This window comes from Pipistrellus hanaki (assembly GCF_964339955.1).
Source record: "Pipistrellus hanaki genome assembly, chromosome: 16".
NCBI lineage: Eukaryota > Metazoa > Chordata > Mammalia > Chiroptera > Vespertilionidae > Pipistrellus > Pipistrellus hanaki.
Window position 1 is genome coordinate 11,503,555 of NC_140518.1, and position 13,883 is coordinate 11,517,437.

The 13,883-nt window shown below is 57.4% G+C and overlaps 1 protein-coding gene across 1 annotated transcript in view; it reads left to right on the forward strand.

Moving 5' to 3' along the window:
* Positions 1-6,689: 6,689 nt before the first annotated feature.
* Positions 6,690-13,883, forward strand: part of TMEM132E (transmembrane protein 132E) — a gene marked incomplete at its 5' end in the record, with an annotated part of 48,330 nt that continues 41,136 nt past the window's right edge. The window contains one exon of the mRNA XM_084863154.1: positions 6,690-8,237. Coding sequence (XP_084719280.1) covers positions 8,171-8,237 — 67 coding nt within the window. The remainder of the gene's footprint in view (positions 8,238-13,883) is intronic.

Here is a 13,883-nt window from a genome sequence, read left to right on the forward strand (position 1 = left end):
CTGAATAGACAGATTATAACCAGTGAAACTGAAGCAGTAATTAAAAAAAAAACTCCCAACAAATGTCCTAGGTCAGATGGCTTCACAGGAGAATTTTACCAAACATTCAAAGAAGAACTAACACCTGCCCTTCTCAAACTACTCCAAATTGTTCAAGAGGAGGAAGACACCAAAACTCTTCTTAGGAGGCCAGCATATTCAAATTCCAAAACCAGAAAAAGACACTACAAAGAAAGGAAATCATAGGCCAATATCCCTGATAAACACAGATGCTAAATCCTCAACAAAATATTAACAAAACGAATCCAGCCATATATTAAAGAGATCATACACCATGACCAAATGGTATTTATTTCTGGGGTGCAAGCTTGGTACAATATGTGCAAATCAATGAACGTAATAAACCATATAAACAAAATGAAGGGTAAAATCACATGATCATATCAATAGATACAGAAAAAGCATTTGATAAATTCCAGCACTCATGTATGATGAAACTCTCAGCAAATTGGGAATAGAGGAAATAATAAAATGCCATTTTTTTTTTTACAAACCCACAATAAATATCATACTCAATGGACAAAAACTAAAAACGTTTCTTTGAAGATCAAGAACAAGACAGGGATATCTGCTTTCAACACTTTTATTCAATGTAATATTAGAAGACATAGCTACAGGGATCAGTCAAGAAGAAGAAATAAAAGGCATCCCAATTGCAAAGGAAGAAGTAGAACTGCCATTATTAGCATATGACATGATACTGTATAAAGGAAACCCTAAAGATTCCACCAAAAATTACTAGAATTGATAAATGAACTCAGTAAACTGTCAGGATACAAGCATCCAGAAATCAGTTGCATTTCTATACACCAATAATGAACTATCAGAATGGGAAACTAAGAAAACAGTCCCACTTACAATTGCATTAAAAAAACAAACAAACCAAAAACAAAACAAACAAACAAACAAAAAAAACCCTAGGAATAAATTTATCCAAGGATGTAAAAGACCTGTACTTGGAGAATGAAAAGACACTGACAAGTGGAAAAAACTAAGTGGAAGTATATACCATGTTCATGGATAGGGAGAAACTATCATTAAAAATATCCATACTATCCAAAGCAATCTATAGATTAAACACAATCCCTATGAAGATACCACTGATGTATTTCACAGAACGAGAAAAAAACATTCCCTAACTCGGTGGTCGGCAAACTGCGGCTCGAGAGCCACATGCGGCTCTTTGGCTCATTGAGTGTGGCTCTTCCATAAAATACCATGGCCTGGGCCAGTCTATTCTGAAGAAGTGGCGATAGAAGAAGTTCAAGTTTAAATAAATTGGCTCTCAAAAGAAATGTCAATTGTTGTCCAGTTGATATTTGGCTCTGTCGACTAATGAGCTTGCCGACCACTGTAACTCACCACCGCGGTGGGCCTGGCGACATTTCTCCAGTCGGCATGTGCCTGGTTTGCAGGATGCCTGCCAACAGGAGAAGATGGGACAGATGGGTGTGCGGCTTCACTAAGAGGAGCTCACCATTTGGGGGGGCACCTGGGATCTCCATGGAATTCTAGTCTAGCTCAGCTGGAGAGGGTCTCAGAGATTTCCTAAGCCAACCTTCTCATTGTACAGCTGCAAAAACTGAGACTGTTAATTGAGTATTTAAAAAAAAATCTTTATTGTTGAGAAAGTATTACAAGATGTCCTCCTTCCCCCGCCCCCATTAACCCCATGCACTCACCTCAGGTCTTCACCACACTATTGTCTGTGTCCATGGTTGTACATGGTAATTTCATTAGACACTTTGACTTTTTAAATTGAATTATTGGGGTGACATTGGTTAATAAGATTATATAGATTTCAGAGGCACAATTCTATAATACATCATCTGTATATTGTATTGTGTGTTCGTTCACCCCAAGTCAAGTCTCCTTCCATCAGCATTTATTCCCCTCTTTATTCTCTCCTAACCCCCCTCCCACCCCTACATACCTTTCTCTCTGGTAATCATCATACTGTTGTCTGTCTATGAAGTGGGTTTTTTTCTTTTTTTGTCTAATCCCTTCACCCTTTTTCACCCTCCCCCCACAGCTATCAGTCTGTTTTCTCTATCTATAAGTCTGTTTCTATTTTGTTTATTAGATGCCATGAATAAGTGAAATCATATGGTATTTGTCTTTCTCTGGTTTATTTCACTCAGCATAGTACTCTCCGGGTCCATCCATGCTGTCACAAAAGGTGAGATTTTCTTCTTCTTCTTCTTTTTTTTTTATGGCCTAATAGTATCCCTTTATATAAATGTACCACAGCTTTTTGTCTATTCATCTACCGTTGGGCACTTGGGCTGCTTCCAAATTTTGGCTATTATAAATAACGCTGCAATGAACATAGGGGTGCATATATTCCTTTGAATTCATGTTTCGGGTTTCTTCTAAATATCTCAGAAGTGGAATCACTGGGTCATAAGGCAGTTTCATTTTACATTTTTTGAGGTAACTCCATACTTCTTTCCACAGTGGTTGTACCAGTCTGCATTCCACTAACAGTGTGTGAGGGCCCCATTTCCCCCCACATCCTCACCAACACTTGTTTGTTGATTTATTGATGATAATTATTCTGGCAGGTATGAGATGCTATCTTGTTGTGGTTTTAATTTTTATTTCCCTGATGATTAGTGATGTTGAACATCTTTTCATTTGTCTATTAGCCACCTGTAAGTTCTCCTTTGGAGAAGTGTTTATTCAGTTCTGCCCATTTTAAAATTGTGTGTGTGTGTGTGTGTGTGTGTTGATGTATATAAGTTCTTTATCAATTTGGATATTAACTTTTTATCAGATGTGTCTACGGCAGGGCAAGACAGCCAACCAGGGAGTAAATGGCACTAAAGTGAAGGGCGGCCTACCCAGAGGTCACAGGTGAAGGAGGCACAGTCTGTGGGCAGCCCAGGGTTCTATTTTTAGCTCTGCCCTTTAACTGCTCTGTGCCCTTCAGGAAGTTGCTGGCCCTCTCTGTGCTTTAGGATCCTCACCTGAATACAATAGGCCACAGCTGTTCCTCCCAGGAGTGTGGGGTGATTGTGTGTGTGTGTGTGCGCGTGCGCGCGCGCGCGCGCGCGCGCGCGCGCGTGTGTGTGTGTGTGTGTGTGTGTGTGTGTGTGTGTGCATTCTGCTTCCTCCTCAACATGCCCTGCCTCACAACCCTTCCCTCCCCCAGACTGCATAGGCCTCTCTGGACCTCTTGCATGGACTCCGGACAGGCCTTTGCTGCCCTGTCTCCTTCTCAATCCCAGCTGTCACAGTCCCAGTAGGAAAGAGAGGGCATGCACACACCATTTTCTGGAAGGACTTTGGCAAAAGGACTGTTGTCAGGTGGGAGAGCAGGGCCAGACAGACAACCAGGGAGATGGCACCCCAGAAACAGACCAACTGAGGTCTCAAGGGGGTGGGACCACGAGGTCAGGGGTAAGAGGGCCCTTTACAAGGGAATGGGACCACTCGCTTAAACAGCTGTGGGCATCTGATCAAGGGGGCAGGGCCAAGAGTTCCCCTGGAATTGGGCTTCTGAGCCAGGGGGTGGAACCACGTGATTGGCCTCGTGAACAGGGGGGCGTGGCCACAAGAAGAGCCGGAAGTGCCCACAAGAGCAGGGGGCGGGGCCTCATAGAGCCCACCTTACTGTCTGTCTGTCTGTCTGGCTGGCTGGCAGGAGCCTGGGCTATTCCAGGCACCAGCCCAGAGCTGAGGATCAGGGAAACCCCCAACCATGGCCAGTTCTCTAGCTGGAAAGACTCTTGGCCCTGAACAAAATGGAAGCAGCAGAAAGGAGGGGCCAGCACATTACGGAATAATGTGCTCCTTGGGGGCAGGAGAGTACACACCTGCCAGGTCCTCTCTCCAGCCTGGGTTTCCCGGGGGCAGCTCTTCTGACCCCTTACCCAGGTTCCAGCAGCACTGCCAGTTGGGATCCATGAATAGGCCTCCTCACTGCAGACAGGGCAGTCTGAGGGTGTGGTAGGGAAGGCCGGGATAAGGTATGAATCCCTTTCTAAGGCAAAGACGTGCAAGATTGGAATAGTGGTGCATTTCTTTTTTCTTTTCTTTTTAAAAAATCCTCAATGGATATTTTCCCATTGGTTTTTAGAGAGAGTGGAAGAGAGAGGGAAAGATAAAGAGAAATATTGATGTGAGAGAAACACATTGATTGATTGCCTCCTGCAGGAGCCCCCACCAGGGGGCCTGGGCCAGAGCGGTGCCTGCAACCGAGGTACATGCTCTTGACTGGAATCGAACCCGGGACCCTTTGGTCTGCAGGCTGAGCTTCGATCAATTAGGCTAGGGCTGGCTATGTCTTTCTCATGCCAAATTCTTTCTCCCTGAGCCCTAGAACTGGCACTGCCAAGAATAACAGGTCCATGGGGCTCTGGAGTTGTTGGAGGTGAGGGGTGGGTAGCAGGTCAGCAGAACCTGGCACAGGGAGGGAGGTCGACGAAGGTCAGACACACTGACCTGGCAGAAGCCTCTGGGTCCACGTAGCAGGCACCGGAAGACCTGGAGGCCGAAATTACATTCTCTAAAGAGGGCAGGCTGCCACCCCCCCCCCCCCCCTCCCCAAACGCTCCGGACCCCGGGCCTCAGTCTCCTCCTTTAGATAAGGAAAAGCGCAGAATGCCTCATTGCTTATCACAACTGTAATCAATTAGAAGCTCAGCGTGTGTCTTCCCCTCGGGAATGTAAGTTCCATGAGGACAGGCCGGGTCTGCCTTGCTCATTGTCGTGAGCAGTGCCTATGATGTTGGAGATATTCACCATATTGTTGTGAAAGGGATGGAGAGAAGGAGTAAAGGAAGGAGGGAGGGAGAACTGAGGGCACAGGGAGACCCATTTTTTTAAAATCACCTAAGAGCTAGGGGGAGGTGGCAGGTGGAGACAAGAGCTAGGGCACTGTGCTCAGGTTCCAGAAAAGACGGGTGAGAGTGGGCTGGAACTGCTGGCCGCTCAGCTGCCGACCTCTGGCGAGAAGGGGAGCTTGGTCTCCCTCACCTGGGCCGTGTGTCCTCAGCTCAGAAAAGCAGACTGTGTCTTTCCTTTCCGGACTTCCTGTGGACAGGCCCCGTGCCCCGTCCATTTGGGTGCGGGGACAGGGGTGGGAGACCTCCCTGCTTCTCTCCTGTCTCCGGAGGCGGCTTCTCCCACACACAGCCTGACTGCTAGCTTCTCTCTCACTGGGGTGGCTAATAAGCCCAAGGGTGACATTAATTGCCATCAGGCATTGGGAGTCTAATGAGAACCATCTTCCTTGATGATTCCAGCACCTTCCACCCCCCGGGCGTCCAAGAGCCGGCCAGCCCTCTCCACGCTGCACCTCCCAGCTCCAGACAGATGTGGCGGGGGGAGGGGAGACAGTCGCTGTCTGCTCGGGGCTCTCCACAGGCCCCTGTACACACAAGCAGAGGCGGCAGCAGCACGAAGCCAGGGAGGAGGGAGGAGGGAGGAACCGCCCAGGCCCATTTTCCAAAAAGAAAATGCCACTTCCCTGGGCGAACAGGAAACTCACAGGGTCAAGAAGTCTAGGTTCTAGGGAGGCAGGTAGGGGACCGAGACTGAGCCCCCAGCGGGACTTGCTCTGCACTGCCTCGCTCCCCAGTCAGTCTGGTTGGCGTGCAAATCCACAAGAGCCTCACCCCACCCCCCAAGACTTATGTCCACAGGATTGAAGAGCCTGTCCCTCCAGAGCAGCGTGGGACTGAGACCCGGCCCTTGGGCGATGAGCCATGATGCCCAAGGATGCTGTAAAATCATTGCCATTGATTCCATGCCTGGCTGACGTTTGACAGTTGACTTGTCGGGTCTGATCTGAGTGGCGCTCTAATGGAATGGGCCTGATGGTGGGAAAGAACGCCCCTCATCCCCCTTATCCCCCCCCTCGTCAGCAGGTGCCTGGGTGAGTCGGCAAGAGGGGCAATACCCCCACCCCCACCCCGCGGCCCGGCAAGGGCTGCAAAACAACCTGTGGGAAGGTGCTTCCCTCCTCTCCGCCCACCCCCTTCCCCAGCAGCCCAGGGGGTTCCCCTAGCTGCGCCCCAGGACCCCCCCCCCCCCAAAGGAAGCTGTGTGGCTAGAGCGGGACCCGGCGCCGCAGTTGGGCTGATCCCCATCTAGAGCCCCGCAAAAGCCCCCCGCAGACTCTGGGGTGGGGGTAGGGTGCCCCCTCCCCGCGCCTCAGGCAGGCGGCTGCAAGACACCCCGGCGCCCGGCTGGGAGCGTGCATCCTTCCAGAGAGGACGCCTGTGCCTCGGAGGCTTCTCCCCGAGGGAAATGCGGCCGCCGCAGCCGCCCCACTGCACCGGGGAGAGAAAAAATAAATAAAACGTAAAACAGGGGCGAGCGGAGCCGCGAGGTGGGCCCTGGCCGGAGTCTGATTACGGAGCCGCGCGCGCCCCCAGGCCGGAATGCGGAATGGACACGTGGACGGGGGTGGGGGTGGGGGTGTAAGAAGAGGGGTGTCTCCGCGCCGCGCGAGTCGCGGGCCGCGCGCTCCGGGGCCACGTGACCGCGGGGAGCCGGGAGGAGGGGGGGTGAGCGCGCCCGGCTCGGCGCCCGCGGCCGCCGGGGTGGGCTCCGGTCCCGGGCGCGGGGGGAGGGCGCGCGGGCGCGCGGAGTGTGTGTCTCTCTCCCGAGTCATTCCGGCGGAGGCAGCAGCCGGCGGAGCGCCGAGGCGGCGGCGGCGGCTGCTCGTACTCCCGTAGCTCCCCCCGCCTCCACCGCCACTTCCTTCTGGCTCCTCGATCCTTCTCCTCCCGCGCGCACGTCCATGGGGAGCCGGCCCCCCTGCCGGCAGCGCCTCCCCTCCGCTCGGCCCCGTCCACACCAGCTGCCGCCTCCCCGGCCGAGGGCTGCGCGGGCGCCGGGTGCTCCAGCCCCAGCCCCTGGCGCGGCGCCCGCGTCTCGCCGCCCGCAGCCCGGGCCGGCGCTGCGCTCCGCTCGCCCCGACTGACTCCGGGGGAGCGCGCCCATGCCCGGCGGCACCGAGGCCGCGGGCGACCGGGCGTCCGGGGGGCAGGGCGGGGCCGGCGGGGAGAAGGAGAAGGAGCCGTGCATTCCGAACCCCGGGAAAGTTCAAGGTTTGTGCAGGTCTCCCCCGGGAAGGCGAGGAGCCAGGCGGAGCAGCGCGCCCGTTTGCTGAGACAGCGAGACCCGGGAGGAGAGAGAGGGGGGCAGCCGGGAGCTGCGGCGGCGGCTGGCCGAGCCCCTCTCCATCCCGCCGCGTTCACGGCCCGGAGGCTGGAGTCGGCGCCCCAGGCTCTCCCTCTGCCTGGCTTCTCCGAGCCCCATCCTCCATCCTCTCCATGGGGCAGCCTGCTCCGGCCGCGCCACCCTCGCTCCAGCGCCGGCGGAGCCGCGGCTCGGACAGGCGGCGCTGAGCCGGCCGGGGTGCAGCCCGGGCCCCGGGCGAGACCGGGGAGGAGAGCGCGCCGGAGCCCCGCCTCGAGCTCCGCGGGGGACACGCCGCCGCCGCCCGCCTCGGGCATTGAGTCCCGGCGGCGTCGCGTAGGCATCGCCGGTGTCGGCGCTCCATGGAAACTTTTCCTTCTCCGGCTGGATTAAAGTTGCCCAGATTTCCTCTTTCTTTGCGAAAAGAAACCGTCCGTGTGCACCTCCCCTAGGATGTGCATGCTGGAGCTGCTGCGGGGCGCTTGGAGGAAGGAAGACGCGCTGTCCGTGTGAGCATCCTACCCAAACCGAGAAAAAAAACAAAAAAACCTGGGGCTGGTGTTGGAAACCTGCACCCTCCCGCGGGTCCGGGTTCGAGCTGGACCGCGCGGCTGGGGGATCCAGCGCTGCTCGGCTGGAGGCAGGCGGCCGCGGGGCCCGGCCCGCACGTGCGGCTCCCCCCGGGCCGCACGGAGCCTGCAGGGGGCACCCGCCCGGAGGCCGAGGCTCCTCCCGCCGGAGCTGCGCCCGCCCCCACCGGCTCGAGGGTGTAGCCGGCGGCGCCCGGGACGCCCCCTTCCCTCCAACTGCCCCTGAATCGCACCCGCCGGCCCCAGAGCCTCCGCGGACACAGCGGGGCGCCGCGGCAGCCCGAGCCGGAGGGGACCGAGACCAGACCGGGGGCCGAGGCGTCGTCGTCGGCCGCCGCCCCCCGGGCCGCCCCCCTCCCGCCGCGGCCATGGCCCCGCGGATGGCGCGCCGCGGCGGCGCCGCCCTGCTCTGCCTGTCGGCGCTGCTCGCCCTCGGTAAGTGTCGCGGCGCGGACTCGCGGGGGCCGATGCGGTGGTGGCCTCCCGAGGGGCGCGGGGGAGACCGGAGAAAGGCGAACCCCCATCCCATCCCCGGACTACCAGCTCGAGTTCCCTCCAGCCCCCCCCCCCCCCCCAGCGCTTTGGCGGGAGCGGAGGAGTCCGGCCCCGCCCGGGGACCGAGCCCGGCCGGGGAAGACCGGGGGCTGGGGCATCACTCCCTCCAATCCGTTCTCCATTAATAAGAAGGGTCCAAGCCCGAGTGTCCGGGGGCGTGTCCGCCCACGGGGGTCTATAGGGATCCGAGGGATCCACTCAGTGTGTCTGAGCCGCCGCCTCCCCTCCCGCAGCCGGCGGGGTGGGTGGGGGGCGTTGGGGTCCGCGGGGACCGCGTCTCCCCGGCCCCGGCCCGCCGGCTGGAGCGGGGCCGCGCCGCCCGCCGCCTCGCTCCCTGCGGCGTCCCCGGGAGAGGAAGGGGGCTGGCGGCCGGGCTCGGGAGCCGCGCCGGCTCGCCCACCCGCCGTCTTGTGAGCTGCATCTCAATGGCCGGCTTAGCGGAGCCCGGAGGGAGGGAGGGAGGAAGGGGGTCCGGGCGGCCGGCGCGGGCCGGGGCGGCGGGCGGCGGGCGGCGGTGGAGCGAGCGGGATCCGCGCTCCCGCGTCCTGCAATCTGTTGCGTCTGCTCCCCAGGCTCGCCCCGGGCCCCGGGCTCCGCGGCGGAAGGTGCGGGGGCGGGCGGGGCCGGGCCGGCGCGTCTGGGCGGTGGGAGGGCAGGGGTCTCTGAACAGCCCCCCCCCCCCGGAAATGGGAACTCAGATCCGACGACCCTTCCGCAAGCTGGGGGCGCTCCGGGAGGCCGGGGGCTCAGGCTGAACGGAGAGGGAGAGAGCTAGCCAGGGAAAGAGAATGGAGAAGAGAAGCCCGCTTCTTCCTTCCTCCCAACAAGACACCAGCAGGCCTGGGACCCGTTTCCCTCGCCAGCAGGGAGTGTGAGTGTGAGTGTGAGTGTGTGTGAGTGTGTGTGTGTGTGTGGGGGGGGGGGGGGTCGTTGCCCCTCGCTGAGGGGTGAACCTGGACAGGCTGGAGAGAGGCTTGGATTGGGGGGGAGGGCAGTGGGCTCTGTGCCTTGGGGGACCCTACTCCGCTGCAGCCCACACCTGCCCTGTCCCCAAGAGCCTGCCTAGGTGCAGGGTGAGGGCACCCAAGTTCTCTAACCAAGGGCTCTTACAGGGACAAGGCGCTGCTCTCAGGGCGGAGAGGGTGAGGAAGGCATGGCTCTGGGTGTCCAGGGGCCTGAAGCTTGGGGGGTTGGGGGGCTCCATCCTTTGCCGGTGTATTGCTTCTTCCATCCTGGGAGCTGGTTTGTGTTCCTTTTACCAGACCCAGCCAACCTCTCAGTCCTGTCTGAGGAGCATGGGGCAGGACAGCATGGGCGAGCGGGGTGGGTTCCTGTGTGTGTGTGTGTGTGTGTGTGTGTGTGCAGCTGGGAACCTCAAATTTGCGAGGCTGAGGGTGGGGAAGGACTGAGCTGGAAGGAGTGTCTGTGCCCTGGAGCCTGGCAGGCAGGGAATTTGGGCACCTGGCTGGAGGGAACTGAGCTCGGGCCTGCGTCTAGGCGTGGTTCTGCCCCACTTCTGCATCCGGCTGCCAGAGTTCCCTTCTGAAAACTGACGGTGGCCGCCCCCCTTCCCCCCTCTTCCCTCCCCCAGCTAACCCAAATGCTCTTCCTAAGTTCCCCCACCCCACTTCCTGAGTCCTCGCCCTGTTACTGACTCGCCTTTCTCCGTCCTCACCTGCCAGAATCCCACCTTGCTGTCCAGGCACTGCCTCTGCCTCTCGGGGAGTGGGGCAATCTGCCTCGTTGCCTCCTTAGATGCCAGTGTCTTCCCGGTGCCCTCTTAGGCCTGGACCGGTGACGGCAGAGCCGCGGGCTGGTCCTCCTCTGTCCTTTCCTGCAGCCAAAGCCTGGTACCTGCGTGGCCCAGGGTTGGCTGCTGATGAGTGAAGAGCTATTTGAGAAGCTGGGGTGGGGGTCCCCCACTGAGCAGGCATTTCCATCTACTGATTATCTAACGGGCACCCTTTCCAAACCCCTTCCCTGAGTCCCCATCCCATGCCTCGGTCTCCCCTTCCTTGGGGAAGAGTACCAGAAGATTCTGAAAGTTTGGGGACCCTCCCCAGATGGATAAGGCCAGAATCTCTGAAATCCCTGCTCCCCAAACCCATTTCCCCAGGCCTTCCTCTTTCGGGGCTGCCTAGCACCCACCCACCCACCCAAGCCGCCCCTCTCTCCAGGAAAGGGGGACAGGATTTATTCTCTCTCAGGCTAACTCTCGGTTGGGAGTTCCGGGCCCTTCAAGATGCCGGGTGTGGGAGCAGTTGCAGTTTTTTTTTGTGTGTGTGCCTGTCAGGCGGAAGGATTCTGACCACACAGCCGGACTGGGAGCCAAATTGCCTGGGTTTCTGTCTAACTGGCGCCGGGGGACCGGGTGACCTTGGGCTGCCTCCCTCATGTTCCCTGCCTTCCACCAGCAACGTGGCCTCTGGCCCATCCCTCGCCTTCTCGCTTTCTGCCAGGACTGCTGGGCAGACACCGAACCCCACTCCCTTCCAGGGGCCCGCTCAGCCTGTGGGGTGACAGCCCCTCACCTGCTCCCAGGCCCCAGGCTTCCTCCAGGTGACCTCTGAGAAAGCCACTCCCTGCGTCCGGCCTCTGAGGACACTGTCTGCTCCGTATGCAGTTTGCATAGGAGTTCAGGGGGGCTGGGGGTGGGCGTGAAACCTGACTGAGGGTTGCTGGTGTCTGCCCCCTGTTCAGTAACCTTCCCTGGCTCCCCACAGCCTGCAGAAGACAGATACACTCCCTGACCCCCGACCCTCCAGCATCCAAGGCCCTTTATGGTTTTGTATCCAGCTGCCTCTTCACGTCTGCGGTACTGCCCTCCCTCTGTCCTCCATGCATCTTATACGGGAGCACGCTCCTTACCTTCCCGTCTCTCTGCTTTCGCACCAGCGGACCCTCCATCGGGAATACCCCGCCTCCAGGAGTCCTTACCTAGCCTTCAAAGCCCAACTCAAACACCGTCTCCTCCAGGGAGCCTGCCGGGATTACTCCTTAGCGTCTCGCCAGCAGGCCCCATCCCTCCCACAGCGGTAACGGACCTCTTTCCGTGCTGCCTTGGCCCTTCATGCTGCCTTTGCAGCAGCGCCTCTCCCGGGCTGCAGTGCCTGTGTGTGAAGGGTGTGTGGGCATATTTCTGCACCATCCCCACAAACTGGCAGTTAGGGCAGGAGTCATGTCCTCTTGGTTTTTGCCTCACTCTCCAGGGTTTGGCACATAGTAGGTCTGAGAAGAAATGAATGGGGTGGGAAGGCAACGCTACATAGTGGGGGGCCCTCCCAGTGTCCATTGAAAAGGGCGCTCTGGGGTGCGGGGCAGAAGAGGGGAGAGGGGGGAGGCAGGCAGAGACACCAGGAAGAGAACAGTGGGATGGGATGGGGCAGGGCCATGCCACGCCACCCTTGAGTGGCCCATACAGGATACACGTCTCGAAGGTGACATGTTATAACACAGCTCCATAGGCTACGAATGTGGTGTCCCACGGTGCTCTGAATACATGATCGCAAACGCATGTGTCCTCACCTTGGTGCTCACCAGCCTGGCAAACTCCCGTTTCTCCTCCACGTGGTGTCTGTGCTTTGCCTGTCCCTCTGATTCCCTCAGCTCTGGGCTCCTTGGAGATGCAGGAGGGACACGCAGCGGGAGGACTGGGTCAGCACTGGGCCGCGGACAGCTCTCTCACAGCTGGAGTGAGGAATGATGCTTGCCCCCACCCCCACTGCTGCTCCCAACACACACACACACACACACACACACACATCATCTTTCTGGCCACTCAGAGCCCTTCGCCACAGCACAGCTTTGTAATGTTTAAGACCAGTAGGTGGGGATGTGCTATAAACTTGGTGCTTGGCTGGAGGAGGTACGGCCGCTCTGGAACAGCAGGGCGGGCATCTCCTCGGCCCTCGCTGGGGGCCTGTCTGGAACCGAGAGACCCCAGGCCTGAGATTGGTAACTAGTGCCCGTGATGCTACAGAAACTGAGGCCCCGAGAGGCACCAGCTCCAGCCAGCAGGGTCTGCCCACCCCCGGAGTGGGTGTGTGTGTCGGGGAGAGGATCTTGCTTTGTTGATCTGTGTATAATGATGTCCATCCACAAGGCTGAAAGGGAACGAGGTCCACCCTCCTGTAGATGAGGAAATGGGCACCAGAGGACGGGGGGGGGGGGGGGGAAGTGGGGGAAATGGCCAACATCATCCAGCCAGTTGGTTCTGGAATTAGAACCAGTACCACAGCTCAAAGGGGGTTCCTGATGGACTGAGGGTCCGCTCTGGGCCCCTCAACAGAGATTCCACCACCTCTGTTATCCCCTTTCTCTGAAACTTCATGCCAAGATGTGCTCTGGCCTCAGTCTAGTCTCGGGCCCAGTCAAGGAAGACAGTCAGTCACCAGTAGCTTTAATAAGCCTTGCCAAGCACCTGCCAAGAGGGCACGTGGAAGAGGGTTCAGGAACAGATCCTCAGCTCCCTTACATGGGCTTGAAGTCCGGTTGAGGAAATGAGAAAAAGTCCTCGATTCTGAAATTCAAGGCAGTCTGAAATCGGGGTTCAAATCCTGACTTTGTCGACTTTGCTGTGCAGCCCCAGGAAAGTCACCTCCCTCTCTGAGTCTTTTCCTCCTCTGCCAAGCGAGAGGGGATGACCCCCACCCAGCGCCCTACCTACTCTTTGGCTCGGTGATGGTGTCTTCAGCTTTACGGTGAATCTCCTCGCCTCCTTTATGCTGGTCTGCCCTGCGCCTGTGCCCCCTGCACCGATGCACACAGCAGATGCCACGCCATGGAGACGATTCTTCCTCCCCATTCCCTCCCAGGGTCTTCCTTCCTTCTTCTCTGCCAGTGCTCCGTACAGACGGTTGGTAAGAGATCAATGAATCAGGTGTGCGTGCTTTCTTAAAGAAAATAAATTTCTTTTTCTGTGTTTTCTTCTTTGTGCTTGTAAATGAAAAGTGGGCCTCCTTATCATCCATCCGGCTGGCTGTGCCATACTCCAGCGGTCCCCGGGGATGAGGCAGTGTATCAGGGAGCACCGCTCGGCGAGCTTGCACCTGTTTCTGGAAGACAAATAAATAGACGGGGGCGGGGGTACTGAGACAGGTGAGGCCAGTGCAGTCACAGAGGGGACACGCTCCTCTAGGGACACAGGAATCATGTCTCATTTGCCCCTTTTAGCTCCTCTTCCTTTGGCATCACCCCCCAACACACACACACACACACACACACACACACACACCTTCGCCCCAGGCCTGCTGGCTGACAGACAGCCCAGCAGGATGAAGTGGAAAATGGAAGCAATTACCTGGGTTATTCAATGTTTGTTGCATGAATGAATGAATGCAAGAATGACTAATTCAGTGCAAAAATAATAAAAAAGGGTAGACTATGTAATTGAAGACAATCCCTTTTGCCTGAATTATTTTCTAGATAATTACCTATCTTTGAAAAGTTCTGCTTTTTATCAAACTCGAATCCTTCCCTCTGCATTGCCACTCACACCTTTTTGACCTGTGAGGGTGGGCAACTGAT